The sequence below is a fragment of the Phyllobates terribilis genome, unplaced genomic scaffold, assembly GCF_046119375.1.
Source record: "Phyllobates terribilis strain yellow unplaced genomic scaffold, ASM4611937v1 Scaffold_1__5_contigs__length_1240528914, whole genome shotgun sequence".
NCBI lineage: Eukaryota > Metazoa > Chordata > Amphibia > Anura > Dendrobatidae > Phyllobates > Phyllobates terribilis.
The window spans coordinates 1234961557-1234981360 of record NW_027362761.1 but is presented as its reverse complement, the minus strand read 5'-3'; the positions used below and the strand labels follow the sequence as shown (position 1 = coordinate 1234981360).

The window sequence follows — 19804 nt, the reverse complement described above, 5'->3', positions numbered from 1 at the left end:
AGGTCACATACGGCCAGAGACCGGGGCAGACAGAGGTCACATACGGCCAGAGACCGGGGCAGACAGAGGTCACATACGGCCAGAGACCGGGGCAGACAGAGGTGACATACGGCCAGAGACCGGGGCAGACAGAGGTCACATACGGCCAGAGACCGGGGCAGACAGAGGTCACATACGGCCAGAGACCGGGGCAGACAGAGGTCACATACGGCCAGAGACCGGGGCAGACAGAGGTGACATACGGCCAGAGACCGGGGCAGACAGAGATAAGATACGGCCAGAGATTGGGGCAGACAGAGGTGACATACGGCCAGAGACCGGGGCAGACAGAGGTCACATACGGCCAGAGACCGGGGCAGACAGAGGTGACATACGGCCAGAGACCGGGGCAGACAGAGGTCACATACGGCCAGAGACCGGGGCAGACAGAGGTGACATACGGCCAGAGACCGGGGCAGACAGAGGTAAGATACGGCCAGAGATTGGGGCAGACAGAGGTCACATACGGCCAGAGACCGGGGCAGACAGAGGTCACATACGGCCAGAGACCGGGGCAGACAGAGGTCACATACGGCCAGAGACCGGGGCAGACAGAGGTCACATACGGCCAGAGACCGGGGCAGACAGAGGTCACATACGGCCAGAGACCGGGGCAGACAGAGGTAAGATACGGCCAGAGATTGGGGCAGACAGAGGTCACATACGGCCAGAGACCGGGGCAGACAGAGGTGACATACGGCCAGAGATTGGGGCAGACAGAGGTGACATACGGCCAGAGACCGGGGCAGACAGAGGTCACATACGGCCAGAGACCGGGGCAGACAGAGGTCACATACGGCCAGAGACCGGGGCAGACAGAGGTCACATACGGCCAGAGACCGGGGCAGACAGAGGTCACATACGGCCAGAGACCGGGGCAGACAGAGGTAAGATACGGCCAGAGATTGGGGCAGACAGAGGTGACATACGGCCAGAGACCGGGGCAGACAGAGGTAAGATACGGCCAGAGATTGGGGCAGACAGAGGTCACATACGGCCAGAGACCGGGGCAGACAGAGGTGACATACGGCCAGAGACCGGGGCAGACAGAGGTGACATACGGACAGAGACCGGGGCAGACAGAGGTGACATACGGCCAGAGACCGGGGCAGACAGAGGTGACATACGGCCAGAGACCGGGGCAGACAGAGATAAGATACGGCCAGAGATTGGGGCAGACAGAGGTGACATACGGCCAGAGACCGGGGCAGACAGAGGTAAGATACGGCCAGAGATTGGGGCAGACAGAGGTCACATACGGCCAGAGACCGGGGCAGACAGAGGTAAGATACGGCCAGAGATTGGGGCAGACAGAGGTCACATACGGCCAGAGACCGGGGCAGACAGAGATAAGATACGGCCAGAGATTGGGGCAGACAGAGGTGACATACGGCCAGAGACCGGGGCAGACAGAGATAAGATACGGCCAGAGATTGGGGCAGACAGAGGTGACATACGGCCAGAGACCGGGGCAGACAGAGGTAAGATACGGCCAGAGATTGGGGCAGACAGAGGTCACATACGGCCAGAGACCGGGGCAGACAGAGGTGACATACGGCCAGAGACCGGGGCAGACAGAGGTAAGATACGGCCAGAGATTGGGGCAGACAGAGGTGACATACGGCCAGAGACCGGGGCAGACAGAGGTCACATACGGCCAGAGACCGGGGCAGACAGAGGTCACATACGGCCAGAGACCGGGGCAGACAGAGGTGACATACGGCCAGAGACCGGGGCAGACAGAGGTAAGATACGGCCAGAGATTGGGGCAGACAGAGGTCACATACGGCCAGAGACCGGGGCAGACAGAGGTCACATACGGCCAGAGACCGGGGCAGACAGAGGTCACATATGGCCAGAGACCGGGGCAGACAGAGGTCACATACGGCCAGAGACCGGGGCAGACAGAGGTAAGATACGGCCAGAGATTGGGGCAGACAGAGGTGACATACGGCCAGAGACCGGGGCAGACAGAGGTGACATACGGCCAGAGATTGGGGCAGACAGAGGTGACATACAGCCAGAGACCGGGGCAGACAGAGGTCACATCCGGCCAGAGACCGGGGCAGACAGAGGTCACATACGGCCAGAGACCGGGGCAGACAGAGGTCACATACGGCCAGAGACCGGGGCAGACAGAGGTAAGATACGGCCAGAGATTGGGGCAGACAGAGGTCACATACGGCCAGAGACCGGGGCAGACAGAGGTGACATACGGCCAGAGACCGGGGCAGACAGAGGTCACATACGGCCAGAGACCGGGGCAGACAGAGGTCACATACGGCCAGAGACCGGGGCAGACAGAGGTGACATACGGCCAGAGACCGGGGCAGACAGAGGTCACATACGGCCAGAGATTGGGGCAGACAGAGGTCACATACGGCCAGAGACCGGGGCAGACAGAGGTCACATACGGCCAGAGACCGGGGCAGACAGAGGTCACATACGGCCAGAGACCGGGGCAGACAGAGGTCACATACGGCCAGAGACCGGGGCAGACAGAGGTAAGATACGGCCAGAGATTGGGGCAGACAGAGGTGACATACGGCCAGAGACCGGGGCAGACAGAGGTCACATACGGCCAGAGACCGGGGCAGACAGAGGTGACATACGGCCAGAGATTGGGGCAGACAGAGGTGACATACGGCCAGAGACTGGGGCAGACAGAGGTGACATACGGCCAGAGACCGGGGCAGACAGAGGTCACATATGGCCAGAGACCGGGGCAGACAGAGGTCACATACGGCCAGAGACCGGGGCAGACAGAGGTCACATACGGCCAGAGACCGGGGCAGACAGAGGTCACATACGGCCAGAGACCGGGGCAGACAGAGGTCACATACGGCCAGAGACCGGGGCAGACAGAGGTACAAGCTCCCAGTAGCACAATACAGCTAATTATAAGGGTCCGGGCTCCGCTTTTCGCTTTTCTGGTGGGCTCCAGGGGAGGTTCTTCTGTAGATATTGGTTCCCTGTTTTCAGGCTGTCACCTTTCGTCGTCTGTGGGGCGGAGAACAGAGATTTTCTCGGTTTCTCTTCTACATCTTGGTAGAGGATGTGGAGAGGACGTCTCTTCTCCCACCACTGCACAGAGTTACAGGAGAGTTCTGATGTCACACGGCCCCACAGCCACCATCACCATGAGCCCAGTCTCTGTGCTGTCCGTGCTGGGGGTCCTCACCGTCACAGGTAAGTACATAGAGGTAACAGTGCAATATCTGTATCAACCCAGAATAATAGCGATACTGAGAATTACACCCAGCAAAGAGACGGAGACTCTCACGGGCAAATCTGAGGTATCGGAGAGAGCTCCAGGGTCCTGTTCCCCCTTCATCACGGGACATAACTAGTTGTGTTTTTTTAGACTTTCCTTCCCACAATTGTCCGAGGCAATGGAAACCTCTTGGGAGGGAACGACAGCCCCCAACAGGTCACCCCCTCATCACGGGTTTCACTTTGGTGCAGTTTTATACACTCGGGTCCCACCTTGTACACTCGGGTCCCACCTTGTACACTCGGGTCCCACCTTGTACACCGGTCGCCCCGACGGCACAGACTGGATTCCATCAGTGTCAATGTATTTTGTTGGGATTTTCTGTGATACAAAGTAACGAGTATTAGTGACGAGTGAGGAAATGATACGAGGTCACTGATTGTTATACAAATAGAAATCCAATAATAGTTCTGTGCATTTGTATGTTGCCCCCTATAGTCTGATACTTTGTAGGACCACCTTTCGCTACTGCTGCAGTCTTTTGGGGTCTGTCTCTCCAGCTTTCTCTGCTGCAGTCTTTTGGGGTCTGTCTCTCCAGCTTTCTCTGCTGCAGTCTTTTGGGGTCTGTCTCTCCAGCTTTCTCTGCTGCAGTCTTTTGGGGTCTGTCTCTCCAGCTTTCTCTGCTGCAGTCTTTTGGGGTCTGTCTCTCCAGCTTTCTCTGCTGCAGCCTTTTGGGGTCTGTCTCCCGAGCTTTCTCTGCTGCAGTCTTTTGGGGTCTGTCTCTCCAGCTTTCTCTGCTGCAGTCTTTTGGGGTCTGTCTCTCCAGCTTTCTCTGCTGCAGTCTTTTGGGGTCTGTCTCTCCAGCTTTCTCTGCTGCAGCCTTTTGGGGTCTGTCTCTCCAGCTTTTCACATCTAGAGGTGACATTGTGCCCCGTCTTCTTTGCACACTCGCTGTCTCTCAGTGAGATTGGATAGAGACGTCCTGCTGGAAGGTGATCCTACTCCCCAGTCTCAAGTTTTTGCGGCCTTTAAAGGGTTTTCCTCCAGGACTGTCCTGTATTTAGCTCCATCCATCTTCCCAACACCTCTGACCAGTTTCTCTGCCTCTGCTGAAGAAAAGCCTCCCCACAGCAGGATGCTGCCGCCACCATGTGTGGACAGGACAGGAGGAGTGGTACTGTGCAGTGTATATACAGGAGGAGTGGTACTGTGCAGTGTATATATACAGGAGGAGTGGTACTGTACAGTGTATATATACAGGAGGAGCGGTACTGTGCAGTGTATATATACAGGAGGAGCTGTACTGTGCAGTGTATATACAGGAGGAGTGGTACTGTGCAGTGTATATATACAGGAGGAGTGGTACTGTGCAGTGTATATACAGGAGGAGTGGTACTGTGCAGTGTATATATACAGGAGGAGTGGTACTGTGCAGTGTATATATACAGGACAGGAGGAGTGGTACTGTGCAGTGTATGTATACAGGAGAAGTGGTACTGTGCAGTGTATGTATACAGGACAGGAGAAGGGGTACTGTGCAGTGTATATATACAGGACAGGAGGAGTGGTACTGTGCAGTGTATATATACAGGACAGGAGGAGTGGTACTGTGCAGTGTATATACAGGAGGAGTGGTACTGTGCAGTGTATATATACAGGACAGGAGGAGTGGTACTGTGCAGTGTATATATACAGGAGGAGTGGTACTGTGCAGTGTATATATACTGTGGTACTGTGCAGTGTATATATACAGGAGGAGTGGTACTGTGCAGTGTATATATACACAGGAGGAGTGGTACTGTGCAGTGTGTATATACAGGACAGGAGGAGGGGTACTGTGCAGTGTATATATACAGTAGGAGCGGTACTGTGCAGTGTATATATACAGGAGGAGCGGTACTGTGCAGTGTATATATACAGGACAGGAGGAGTGGTACTGTGCAGTGTATATATGCAGGACAGGAGAAGTGGTACTGTGCAGTGTATATATACAGGACAGGAGGAGTGGTACTGTGCAGTGTATATATACAGGACAGGAGGAGTGGTACTGTGCAGTGTATATATACAGGAGGAGCGGTACTGTGCAGTGTATATATGCAGGAGGAGCTGTACTGTGCAGTGTATATATACAGGAGGAGTGGTACTGTGCAGTGTATATATACAGGAGGAGTGGTACTGTGCAGTGTATATATACACAGGAGGAGTGGTACTGTGCAGTGTATATATACAGGACAGGAGGAGGGGTACTGTGCAGTGTATATATACAGTAGGAGCGGTACTGTGCAGTGTATATATACAGGACAGGAGGAGTGGTACTGTGCAGTGTATATATGCAGGACAGGAGAAGTGGTACTGTGCAGTGTATATATACAGGACAGGAGGAGTGGTACTGTGCAGTGTATATATACAGGACAGGAGGAGTGGTACTGTGCAGTGTATATATACAGGACAGGAGAAGTGGTACTGTGCAGTGTATATATACAGGACAGGAGGAGTGGTACTGTGCAGTGTATATATACAGGAGGAGTGGTACTGTGCAGTGTATATATACAGGACAGGAGGAGTGGTACTGTGCAGTGTATATATACAGGACAGGAGGAGTGGTGCTGTGCAGTGTATATATACAGGAGGAGCGGTACTGTGCAGTGTATATATACAGGAGGAGTGGTACTGTGCAGTGTATATATACAGAACAGGAGGAGCTGTACTGTGCAGTGTATATATACAGGAGGAGCTGTACTGTGCAGTGTATATATACAGGAGGAGCTGTACTGTGCAGTGTATATATACAGGAGGAGCGGTACTGTGCAGTGTATATACAGGAGGAGTGGTACTGTGCAGTGTATATATACAGGACAGGAGGAGTGGTACTGTGCAGTGTATATATACAGGAGGAGTGGTACTGTGCAGTGTATATATACTGTGGTACTGTGCAGTGTATATATACAGGAGGAGTGGTACTGTGCAGTGTATATATACACAGGAGGAGTGGTACTGTGCAGTGTGTATATACAGGACAGGAGGAGTGGTACTGTGCAGTGTATATATACAGGAGGAGTGGTACTGTGCAGTGTATATATACAGGAGGAGTGGTACTGTGCAGTGTATATATACAGGAGGAGTGGTACTGTGCAGTGTATATATACAGTAGGAGCGGTACTGTGCAGTGTATATATACAGGAGGAGCGGTACTGTGCAGTGTATATATACAGGACAGGAGGAGTGGTACTGTGCAGTGTATATATGCAGGACAGGAGAAGTGGTACTGTGCAGTGTATATATACAGGACAGGAGGAGTGGTACTGTGCAGTGTATATATACAGGACAGGAGGAGTGGTACTGTGCAGTGTATATATACAGGAGGAGCGGTACTGTGCAGTGTATATATGCAGGAGGAGCTGTACTGTGCAGTGTATATATACAGGAGGAGCTGTACTGTGCAGTGTATATATACAGGAGGAGCTGTACTGTGCAGTGTATATATACAGGAGGAGCTGTACTGTGCAGTGTATATATGCAGGAGGAGCTGTACTGTGCAGTGTATATATACAGGAGGAGCTGTACTGTGCAGTGTATATATACAGGAGGAGCTGTACTGTGCAGTGTATATATACAGGAGGAGCGGTACTGTGCAGTGTATATATACAGGAGGAGTGGTACTGTGCAGTGTATATATACAGGAGGAGTGGTACTGTGCAGTGTATATATACAGGAGGAGCGGTACTGTGCAGTGTATATATACAGGAGGAGTGGTACTGTGCAGTGTATATATACAGGAGGAGTGGTACTGTGCAGTGTATATATACAGGAGGAGTGGTACTGTGCAGTGTATATATACACAGGAGGAGTGGTACTGTGCAGTGTATATATACAGGACAGGAGGAGGGGTACTGTGCAGTGTATATATACAGTAGGAGCGGTACTGTGCAGTGTATATATACAGGACAGGAGGAGTGGTACTGTGCAGTGTATATATGCAGACAGGAGAAGTGGTACTGTGCAGTGTATATATACAGGACAGGAGGAGTGGTACTGTGCAGTGTATATATACAGGACAGGAGGAGTGGTACTGTGCAGTGTATATATACAGGACAGGAGAAGTGGTACTGTGCAGTGTATATATACAGGAGGAGTGGTACTGTGCAGTGTATATATACAGGAGGAGTGGTACTGTGCAGTGTATATATACAGGAGGAGCGGTACTGTGCAGTGTATATATACAGGAGGAGTGGTACTGTGCAGTGTATATATACAGGAGGAGTGGTACTGTGCAGTGTATATATACAGGAGGAGTGGTACTGTGCAGTGTATATATACACAGGAGGAGTGGTACTGTGCAGTGTATATATACAGGACAGGAAGAGGGGTACTGTGCAGTGTATATATACAGTAGGAGCGATACTGTGCAGTGTATATATACAGGACAGGAGGAGTGGTACTGTGCAGTGTATATATGCAGGACAGGAGAAGTGGTACTGTGCAGTGTATATATACAGGACAGGAGGAGTGGTACTGTGCAGTGTATATATACAGGACAGGAGGAGTGGTACTGTGCAGTGTATATATACAGGACAGGAGAAGTGGTACTGTGCAGTGTATATATACAGGACAGGAGGAGTGGTACTGTGCAGTGTATATATACAGGAGGAGTGGTACTGTGCAGTGTATATATACAGGACAGGAGGAGTGGTACTGTGCAGTGTATATATACAGGACAGGAGGAGTGGTGCTGTGCAGTGTATATATACAGGAGGAGCGGTACTGTGCAGTGTATATATACAGGAGGAGTGGTACTGTGCAGTGTATATATACAGAACAGGAGGAGCTGTACTGTGCAGTGTATATATACAGGAGGAGCTGTACTGTGCAGTGTATATATACAGGAGGAGCTGTACTGTGCAGTGTATATATACAGGAGGAGCTGTACTGTGCAGTGTATATATACAGGAGGAGCTGTACTGTGCAGTGTATATATACTGTGGTACTGTGCAGTGTATATATACAGGACAGGAGGAGTGGTACTGTGCAGTGTATATATACAGGACAGGAGTAGTGGTACTGTGCAGTGTATATATACAGGACAGGAGGAGTGGTACTGTGCAGTGTATATATACAGGAGGAGTGGTACTGTGCAGTGTATATATACAGGAGGAGTGGTACTGTGCAGTGTATATATACAGGAGGAGCTGTACTGTGCAGTGTATATATACAGGGGGAGCTGTACTGTGCAGTGTATATATACAGGACAGGAGGAGTGGTACTGTGCAGTGTATATATACAGGAGGAGTGGTACTGTGCAGTGTATATATACAGGAGGAGCTGTACTGTGCAGTGTATATATACAGGACAGGAGGAGCGGTACTGTGCAGTGTATATATACAGGAGGAGCTGTACTGTGCAGTGTATATATACAGGACAGGAGGAGCGGTACTGTGCAGTGTATATATACAGGAGGAGTGGTACTGTGCAGTGTATATATACAGGAGGAGTGGTACTGTGCAGTATATATATACAGGAGGAGTGGTACTGTGCAGTGTATATATACTGTGGTACTGTGCAGTGTATATATACAGGAGGAGCTGTACTGTGCAGTGTATATATACTGTGGTACTGTGCAGTGTATATATACAGGAGGAGTGGTACTGTGCAGTGTATATATGCAGGAGGAGCTGTACTGTGCAGTGTATATATACAGGAGGAGTGGTACTGTGCAGTGTATATATACAGGAGGAGTGGTACTGTGCAGTGTACATATACAAGAGGAGCAGTACTGTGCAGTGTATAGATACAGGAGGAGCTGTACTGTGCAGTGTATAGATACAGGAGGAGTGGTACTGTGCAGTGTACATATACAGGAGGAGTGGTACTGTGCAGTGTATATACAGGAGGAGTGGTACTGTGCAGTGTATATATACAGGACAGGAGGAGAGGTACTGTGCAGTGTATATATACAGGAGGAGTGGTACTGTGCAGTGTATATATACAGGACAGGAGGAGTGGTACTGTGCAGCGTATATATACAGGACAGGAGGAGTGGTACTGTGCAGTGTATATATACAGGACAGGAGGAGTGGTACTGTGCAGTGTATATATACAGGACAGGAGGAGTGGTACTGTGCAGTGTATATATACAGGACAGGAGCAGTGGCACTGTGCAGTGTATATATACAGGAGGAGTGGTACTGTGCAGTGTATATATACAGGACAGGAGAAGTGGTACTGTGCAGTGTATATATAAAGGAGGAGTGGTACTGTGCAGTGTATATATACAGGAGGAATGGTACTGTGCAGTGTATATATACAGGAGGAGTGGTACTGTGCAGTGTATATATACTGTGGTACTGTGCAGTGTACATATACAGGAGGAGTGGTACTGTGCAGTGTATATATACAGGAGGAGTGGTACTGTGCAGTGTATAGATACAGGAGGAGTGGTACTGTGCAGTGTATAGATACAGGAGGAGTGGTACTGTGCAGTGTATATATACTGTGGTACTGTGCAGTGTACATATACAGGAGGAGTGGTACTGTGCAGTGTATATATACAGGAGGAGTGGTACTGTGCAGTGTATATATACAGGAGGAGTGGTACTGTGCAGTGTATATATACAGGAGGAGTGGTGCTGTGCAGTGTATATATACAGGACAGGAGGAGTGGTACTGTGCAGCGTATATATACAGGACAGGAGGAGTGGTACTGTGCAGGGTATATATACAGGACAGGAGGAGTGGTACTGTGCAGTGTATATATACAGGACAGGAGGAGTGGTACTGTGCAGTGTATATATACAGGACAGGAGCAGTGGCACTGTGCAGTGTATATATACAGGAGGAGTGGTACTGTGCAGTGTATATATACAGGAGGAATGGTACTGTGCAGTGTATATATACAGGAGGAGTGGTACTGTGCAGTGTATATATACAGGACAGGAGGAGTGGTACTGTGCAGTGTATATACACAGGACAGGAGGAGTGGTGCTGTGCAGTGTATATATACAGGACAGGAGGAGTGGTGCTGTGCAGTGTATATATACAGGACAGGAGGAGTGGTGCTGTGCAGTGTATATATACAGGAGAGGAGGAGTGGTACTGTGCAGTGTATATATACAGGAGGAGTGGTACTGTGCAGTTTATATATACAGGACAGGAGGAGTGGTACTGTGCAGTGTATATATACAGGAGAGGAGGAGTGGTACTGTGCAGTGTATATATACAGGACAGGAGGAGTGGTACTGTGCAGTGTATATATACAGGAGGAGTGGTACTGTGCAGTGTATATATACTGTGGTACTGTGCAGTGTATATATACAGGAGGAGTGGTACTGTGCAGTGTATATATACAGGACAGGAGGAGGGGTACTGTGCAGTGTATATATACAGTAGGAGCGGTACTGTGCAGTGTATATATACAGGACAGGAGGAGTGGTACTGTGCAGTGTATATATGCAGGACGGGAGAAGTGGTACTGTGCAGTGTATACATACAGGACAGGAGGAGTGGTACTGTGCAGTGTATATATACAGGACAGGAGGAGTGGTACTGTGCAGTGTATATATACAGGACAGGAGGAGTGGTGCTGTGCAGTGTATATATACAGGAGGAGCGGTACTGTGCAGTGTATATATACAGGAGGAGTGGTACTGTGCAGTGTATATATACAGAACAGGAGGAGCTGTACTGTGCAGTGTATATATACAGGAGGAGTGGTACTGTGCAGTGTATATATACAGGAGGAGTGGTACTGTGCAGTGTATATATACAGGACAGGAGGAGTGGTACTGTGCAGTGTATATATACAGGACAGGAGGAGTGGTACTGTGCAGTGTATATATACAGGAGGAGTGGTACTGTGCAGTGTATATATACAGGAGGAGTGGTACTGTGCAGTGTATATATACAGGAGGAGCGGTACTGTGCAGTGTATATATACAGGAGGAGCGGTACTGTGCAGTGTATATATACAGGACAGGAGGAGTGGTACTGTGCAGTGTATATATACAGGAGGAGCTGTACTGTGCAGTGTATATATACAGGAGGAGTGGTACTGTGCAGTGTATATATACAGGAGGAGTGGTACTGTGCAGTGTATATATACAGGAGGAGTGGTACTGTGCAGTGTATATATACAGGAGGAGTGGTACTGTGCAGTGTATATATACAGGAGGAGTGGTACTGTGCAGTGTATATATACAGGACAGGAGGAGTGGTACTGTGCAGTGTATATATACAGGACAGGAGGAGTGGTACTGTGCAGTGTATATATACAGGAGGAGTGGTACTGTGCAGTGTATATATACAGGAGGAGCTGTACTGTGCAGTGTATATATACAGGAGGAGCGGTACTGTGCAGTGTATATATACAGGACAGGAGGAGTGGTACTGTGCAGTGTATATATACAGGAGGAGCTGTACTGTGCAGTGTATATATACAGGAGGAGTGGTACTGTGCAGTGTATATATACAGGAGGAGTGGTACTGTGCAGTGTATATATACAGGAGGAGTGGTACTGTGCAGTGTATATATACAGGAGGAGCTGTACTGTGCAGGGTATATATACAGGAGGAGTGGTACTGTGCAGTGTATATATACAGGACAGGAGGAGTGGTACTGTGCAGTGTATAGTGTATATATACAGGAGGAGTGGTACTGTGCAGTGTATATATACAGGACAGGAGGAGTGGTACTGTGCAGTGTATATATACAGGAGGAGCGGTACTGTGTAGTGTATATATACAGGAGGAGCGGTACTGTGCAGTGTATATATACAGGAGGAGTGGTACTGTGCAGTGTATATATACAGGAGGAGTGGTACTGTGCAGTGTATATATACAGGAGGAGTGGTACTGTGCAGTGTATATATACAGGACAGGAGGAGTGGTACTGTGCAGTGTATATATACAGGAGGAGCTGTACTGTGCAGTGTATATATACAGGAGGAGCTGAACTGTGCAGTGTATATATACAGGACAGGAGGAGTGGTACTGTGCAGTGTATATATACAGGAGGAGTGGTACTGTGCAGTGTATATATACAGGAGGAGTGGTACTGTGCAGTGTATATATACAGGAGGAGCTGTACTGTGCAGTGTATATATACAGGAGGAGCTGTACTGTGCAGTGTATATATACAGGAGGAGCGGTACTGTGCAGTGTATATATACAGGACAGGAGGAGTGGTACTGTGCAGTGTATATATACAGGAGGAGCTGTACTGTGCAGTGTATATATACAGGAGGAGTGGTACTGTGCAGTGTATATATACAGGAGGAGTGGTACTGTGCAGTGTATATATACAGGACAGGAGGGGTGGTACTGTGCAGTGTATGTATACAGGACAGGAGGAGTGGTACTGTGCAGTGTATATATACAGGAGGAGCGGTACTGTGTAGTGTATATATACAGGAGGAGCTGTACTGTGCAGTGTATATATACAAGAGGAGTGGTACTGTGCAGTGTATATATACAGGAGGAGCTGTACTGTGCAGGGTATATATACAGGAGGAGTGGTACTGTGCAGTGTATATATACAGGAGGAGCTGTACTGTGCAGTGTATATATACAAGAGGAGCTGTACTGTGCAGTGTATATATACAGGAGGAGTGGTACTGTGCAGTGTATATATACAGGAGGAGCTGTACTGTGCAGGGTATATATACAGGAGGAGTGGTACTGTGCAGTGTATATATACAGGAGGAGTGGTACTCTGCAGTGTATATATACAGGAGGAGCGGTACTGTGCAGTGTATATATACAGGAGGAGTGGTACTGTGCAGTGTATATATACAGGAGGAGCTGTACTGTGCAGGGTATATATACAGGAGGAGTGGTACTGTGCAGTGTATATATACAGGACAGGAGGAGTGGTACTGTGCAGTGTATATATACAGGAGGAGTGGTACTGTGCAGTGTATATATACAGGACAGGAGGAGCTGTACTGTGCAGTGTATATATACAGGAGGAGCGGTACTGTGCAGTGTATATATACAGGAGGAGTGGTACTGTGCAGTGTATATATACAGGAGGAGTGGTACTGTGCAGTGTATGTATACAGGACAGGAGGAGCTGTACTGTGCAGTGTATATATACAGGAGGAGCTGTACTGTGCAGTGTATATATACAGGGGGAGTGGTACTGTGCAGTGTATATATACAGGACAGGAGAAGTGGTACTGTGCAGTGTATATATACAGGAGGAGTGGTACTGTGCAGTGTATATATACAGGAGGAGCTGTACTGTGCAGTGTATATATACAGGAGGAGCTGTACTGTACAGTGTATATATACAGGAGGAGCTGTACTGTGCAGTGTATATATACAGGAGGAGCTGTACTGTGCAGTGTATATATACAGGAGGAGCGGTACTGTGCAGTGTATATATACAGGAGGAGTGGTACTGTGCAGTGTATATATACAGGAGGAGCGGTACTGTGCAGTGTATATATACAGGAGGAGTGGTACTGTGCAGTGTATATATACAGGAGGAGTGGTACTGTGCAGTGTATATATACAGGAGGAGCGGTACTGTGCAGTGTATATATACAGGAGGAGTGGTACTGTGCAGTGTATATATACAGGAGGAGTGGTACTGTGCAGTGTATATATACAGGAGGAGCGGTACTGTGCAGTGTATATATACAGGAGGAGCGGTACTGTGCAGTGTATATATACAGGAGGAGTGGTACTGTGCAGTGTATATATACAGGAGGAGCGGTACTGTGCAGTGTATATATACAGGAGGAGTGGTGCTGTGCAGTGTATATATACAGGAGGAGTGGTACTGTGCAGTGTATATATACAGGAGGAGCGGTACTGTGCAGTGTATATATACAGGAGGAGTGGTACTGTGCAGTGTATATATACAGGAGGAGCTGTACTGTGCAGTGTATATATACAGGAGGAGCTGTACTGTGCAGTGTATATATACTGTGGTACTGTGCAGTGTATATATACAGGAGGAGTGGTACTGTGCAGTGTATATATACAGGAGGAGTGGTACTGTGCAGTGTATATATACAGGAGGAGTGGTACTGTACAGTGTATATATACAGGAGGAGCTGTACTGTGCAGTGTATATATACTGTGGTACTGTGCAGTGTATATATACAGGAGGAGTGGTACTGTGCAGTGTATATATACAGGAGGAGTGGTACTGTGCAGTGTATATATACAGGAGGAGTGGTACTGTACAGTGTATATATACAGGAGGAGTGGTACTGTGCAGGGTATATATACAGGAGGAGTGGTACTGTACAGTGTATATATACAGGAGGAGCTGTACTGTGCAGTGTATATATACAGGAGGAGTGGTACTGTGCAGTGTATATATACAGGAGGAGTGGTACTGTGCAGTGTATATATACAGGAGGAGTGGTACTGTACAGTGTATATATACAGGAGGAGCTGTACTGTGCAGTGTATATATACAGGAGGAGTGGTACTGTGCAGTGTATATATACAGGAGGAGTGGTACTGTACAGTGTATATATACAGGAGGAGCTGTACTGTGCAGTGTATATATACTGTGGTACTGTGCAGTGTATATATACAGGAGGAGTGGTACTGTGCAGTGTATATATACAGGAGGAGTGGTACTGTGCAGTGTATATATACAGGAGGAGTGGTACTGTACAGTGTATATATACAGGAGGAGTGGTACTGTGCAGTGTATATATACAGGAGGAGTGGTACTGTGCAGTGTATATATACAGGAGGAGTGGTACTGTACAGTGTATATATACAGGAGGAGCTGTACTGTGCAGTGTATATATACAGGAGGAGTGGTACTGTACAGTGTATATATACAGGAGGAGCTGTACTGTGCAGTGTATATATACAGGAGGAGTGGTACTGTGCAGTGTATATATACAGGAGGAGTGGTACTGTACAGTGTATATATACAGGAGGAGCTGTACTGTGCAGTGTATATATACAGGAGGAGTGGTACTGTGCAGTGTATATATACAGGAGGAGCGGTACTGTGCAGTGTATATATACAGGAGGAGTGGTACTGTGCAGTGTATATATACAGGAGGAGTGGTACTGTACAGTGTATATATACAGGAGGAGCTGTACTGTGCAGTGTATATATACTGTGGTACTGTGCAGTGTATATATACAGGAGGAGTGGTACTGTGCAGTGTATATATACAGGAGGAGCAGTACTGTGCAGTGTATATATACTGTGGTACTGTGCAGTGTATATATACACAGGAGGAGCTGTACTGTGCAGTGTATATATACAGGAGGAGTGGTACTGTGCAGTGTATATATACAGGAGGAGTGGTACTGTGCAGTGTATATATACAGGAGGAGTGGTACTGTACAGTGTATATATACAGGAGGAGCTGTACTGTGCAGTGTATATATACAGGAGGAGTGGTACTGTGCAGTGTATATATACAGGAGGAGTGGTACTGTACAGTGTATATATACAGGAGGAGCTGTACTGTGCAGTGTATATATACAGGAGGAGTGGTACTGTGCAGTGTATATATACAGGAGGAGTGGTACTGTACAGTGTATATATACAGGAGGAGCTGTACTGTGCAGTGTATATATACAGGAGGAGTGGTACTGTGCAGTGTATATATACAGGAGGAGCGGTACTGTGCAGTGTATATATACAGGAGGAGTGGTACTGTGCAGTGTATATATACAGGAGGAGTGGTACTGTACAGTGTATATATACAGGAGGAGCTGTACTGTGCAGTGTATATATACTGTGGTACTGTGCAGTGTATATATACAGGAGGAGTGGTACTGTGCAGTGTATATATACAGGAGGAGCAGTACTGTGCAGTGTATATATACTGTGGTACTGTGCAGTGTATATATACAGGAGGAGCTGTACTGTGCAGTGTATATATACAGGAGGAGTGGTACTGTGCAGTGTATATATACAGGAGGAGTGGTACTGTGCAGTGTATATATACAGGAGGAGTGGTACTGTGCAGTGTATATATACAGGAGGAGCTGTACTGTGCAGTGTATATATACAGGAGGAGTGGTACTGTGCAGTGTATATATACAGGACAGGAGGAGCTGTACTGTGCAGTGTATATATACAGGACAGGAGGAGTGGTACTGTGCAGTGTATATATACAGGAGGAGCTGTACTGTGCAGTGTATATATACAGGAGGAGCTGTACTGTGCAGTGTATATATACAGGAGGAGTGGTACTGTGCAGTGTATATATATACAGGAGGAGCTGTACTGTGCAGTGTATATATACAGGAGGAGTGGTACTGTGCAGTGTATATATACAGGAGGAGCTGTACTGTGCAGTGTATATATACAGGAGGAGCTGTACTGTGCAGTGTATATATACAGGACAGGAGGAGTGGTACTGTGCAGTGTATATATACAGGAGGAGCTGTACTGTGCAGTGTATATATACAGGAGGAGTGGTACTGTGCAGTGTATATATATACAGGAGGAGCTGTACTGTGCAGTGTATATATACAGGACAGGAGGAGCTGTACTGTGCAGTGTATATATACAGGAGGAGCTGTACTGTGCAGTGTATATATACAGGAGGAGCGGTACTGTGCAGTGTATATATACAGGAGGAGTGGTACTGTGCAGTGTATATATACAGGAGGAGTGGTACTGTGCAGTGTATATATACAGGACAGGAGGAGTGGTACTGTGCAGTGTATATATACAGGAGGAGCTGTACTGTGCAGTGTATATATACAGGAGGAGTGGTACTGTGCAGTGTATATATACAGGAGGAGTGGTACTGTGCAGTGTATATATACAGGAGGAGCTGTACTGTGCAGGGTATATATACAGGAGGAGTGGTACTGTGCAGTGTATATATACAGGAGGAGCTGTACTGTGCAGTGTATATATACAGGAGGAGTGGTACTGTGCAGTGTATATATATACAGGAGGAGCTGTACTGTGCAGTGTATATATACAGGAGGAGTGGTACTGTGCAGTGTATATATACAGGAGGAGTGGTACTGTGCAGTGTATATATACTGTGGTACTGTGCAGTGTATATATACAGGAGGAGCTGTACTGTGCAGTGTATATATACAGGACAGGAGGAGCTGTACTGTGCAGTGTATATATATACAGGAGGAGCTGTACTGTGCAGTGTATATATACAGGAGGAGCTGTACTGTGCAGTGTATATATATAGGACAGGAGGAGCTGTACTGTGCAGTGTATATATACAGGAGGAGCTGTACTGTGCAGTGTATATATACAGGAGGAGCGGTACTGTGCAGTGTATATATACAGGAGGAGTGGTACTGTGCAGTGTATATATACAGGAGGAGTGGTACTGTGCAGGTTATATATATACAGGAGGAGCTGTACTGTGCAGTGTATATATACAGGAGGAGTGGTACTGTGCAGTGTATATATACAGGAGGAGCGGTACTGTGCAGTGTATATATACAGGAGGAGTGGTACTGTGCAGTGTATATATACAGGAGGAGCTGTACTGTGCAGGGTATATATACAGGAGGAGTGGTACTGTGCAGTGTATATATACAGGAGGAGCTGTACTGTGCAGGGTATATATACAGGAGGAGTGGTACTGTGCAGTGTATATATACAGGAGGAGCTGTACTGTGCAGTGTATATATACAGGACAGGAGGAGCTGTACTGTGCAGTGTATATATACAGGAGGAGCTGTACTGTGCAGTGTATATATACAGGAGGAGCTGTACTGTGCAGTGTATATATACAGGACAGGAGGAGTGGTACTGTGCAGTGTATATATACAGGAGGAGTGGTGCTGTGCAGTGTATATATACAGGACAGGAGGAGCGGTACTGTGCAGTGTATATATACAGGAGGAGTGGTACTGTGCAGTGTATATATACAGGAGGAGCTGTACTGTGCAGTGTATATATACAGGAGGAGCTGTACTGTGCAGTGTATATATACAGGAGGAGTGGTACTGTGCAGTGTATATATACAGGAGGAGCTGTACTGTGCAGTGTATATATACAGGAGGAGCTGTACTGTGCAGTGTATATATACAGGACAGGAGGAGCTGTACTGTGCAGTGTATATATACAGGAGGAGCTGTACTGTGCAGTGTATATATACAGGAGGAGCGGTACTGTGCAGTGTATATATACAGGAGGAGTGGTACTGTGCAGTGTATATATACAGGAGGAGTGGTACTGTGCAGTGTATATATATACAGGAGGAGCTGTACTGTGCAGTGTATATATACAGGAGGAGTGGTACTGTGCAGTGTATATATACAGGAGGAGTGGTACTGTGCAGTGTATATATATACAGGAGGAGCTGTACTGTGCAGTGTATATATACAGGAGGAGCTGTACTGTGCAGTGTATATATACAGGACAGGAGGAGCTGTACTGTGCAGTGTATATATACAGGAGGAGCGGTACTGTGCAGTGTATATATACAGGAGGAGTGGTACTGTGCAGTGTATATATACAGGAGGAGTGGTACTGTGCAGTGTATATATATACAGGAGGAGCTGTACTGTGCAGTGTATATATACAGGAGGAGCTGTACTGTGCAGTGTATATATACAGGAGGAGCGGTACTGTGCAGTGTATATATACAGGAGGAGTGGTGCTGTGCAGTGTATATATACAGGAGGAGCTGTACTGTGCAGTGTATATATACAGGAGGAGCGGTACTGTGCAGTGTATATATACAGGAGGAGCTGTACTGTGCAGAGTATATATACAGGAGGAGTGGTACTGTGCAGTGTATATATACAGGAGGAGCTGTACTGTACAGTGTATATATACAGGAGGAGCTGTACTGTGCAGTGTATATATACAGGAGGAGTGGTGCTGTGCAGTGTATATATACAGGAGGAGCTGTACTGTGCAGGGTATATATACAGGAGGAGCTGTACTGTGCAGTGTATATATACAGGAGGAGCTGTACTGTGCAGTGTATATATACAGGAGGAGCGGTACTGTGCAGTGTATATATACAGGAGGAGTGGTACTGTGCAGTGTATATATACAGGAGGAGCTGTACTGTGCAGGGTATATATACAGGAGGAGTGGTACTGTGCAGTGTATATATACAGGAGGAGCTGTACTGTGCAGGGTATATATACAGGAGGAGTGGTACTGTGCAGTGTATATATACAGGAGGAGCTGTACTGTGCAGTGTATATATACAGGAGGAGCTGTACTGTGCAGTGTATATATACAGGAGGAGCTGTACTGTGCAGTGTATATATATATATACAGGATATAGATCCTATACAGTGGATACAGCTGATATACGTGTATACTGTGATATGTCACTCTCTCTATATATACATATATACTCTTTCTTTCCGTCACACCCACACGCCGTGCTGAGCTGCTTTCTGTTTTGCAGAACCAGGTCATGTCTTGCAGTGTTGGGTGAGGTGCGTTCGTGGTGTCTGGGGGTCTTTGGCAGGATGTGGTCTCAGGTATTTTCCATTGAAGGTTTTGTGAAAGTGAAAATCTAGAGAATTAGCTTTACAGGGTCTCGGAGCGAGCGAGTCCCTCGCGTGCCGCCTCCAGTCTAGAAGATGAAGCTGGACATTGCTCCTTATATATTA

General features: G+C 47.5%; 1 protein-coding gene across 1 annotated transcript in view; it reads left to right on the top strand.

The window, feature by feature from the left end:
* The first annotated feature begins 3033 nt into the window (after positions 1-3033).
* The window catches only part of LOC141173641 (uncharacterized), a 58575-nt gene continuing 41804 nt past the window's right edge, over positions 3034-19804 (top strand). The window contains exon 1 of the mRNA XM_073657943.1: positions 3034-3228. Within this exon, the coding sequence (XP_073514044.1) occupies positions 3150-3228 (79 nt within the window). The 5' untranslated portion in view covers positions 3034-3149. The remainder of the gene's footprint in view (positions 3229-19804) is intronic.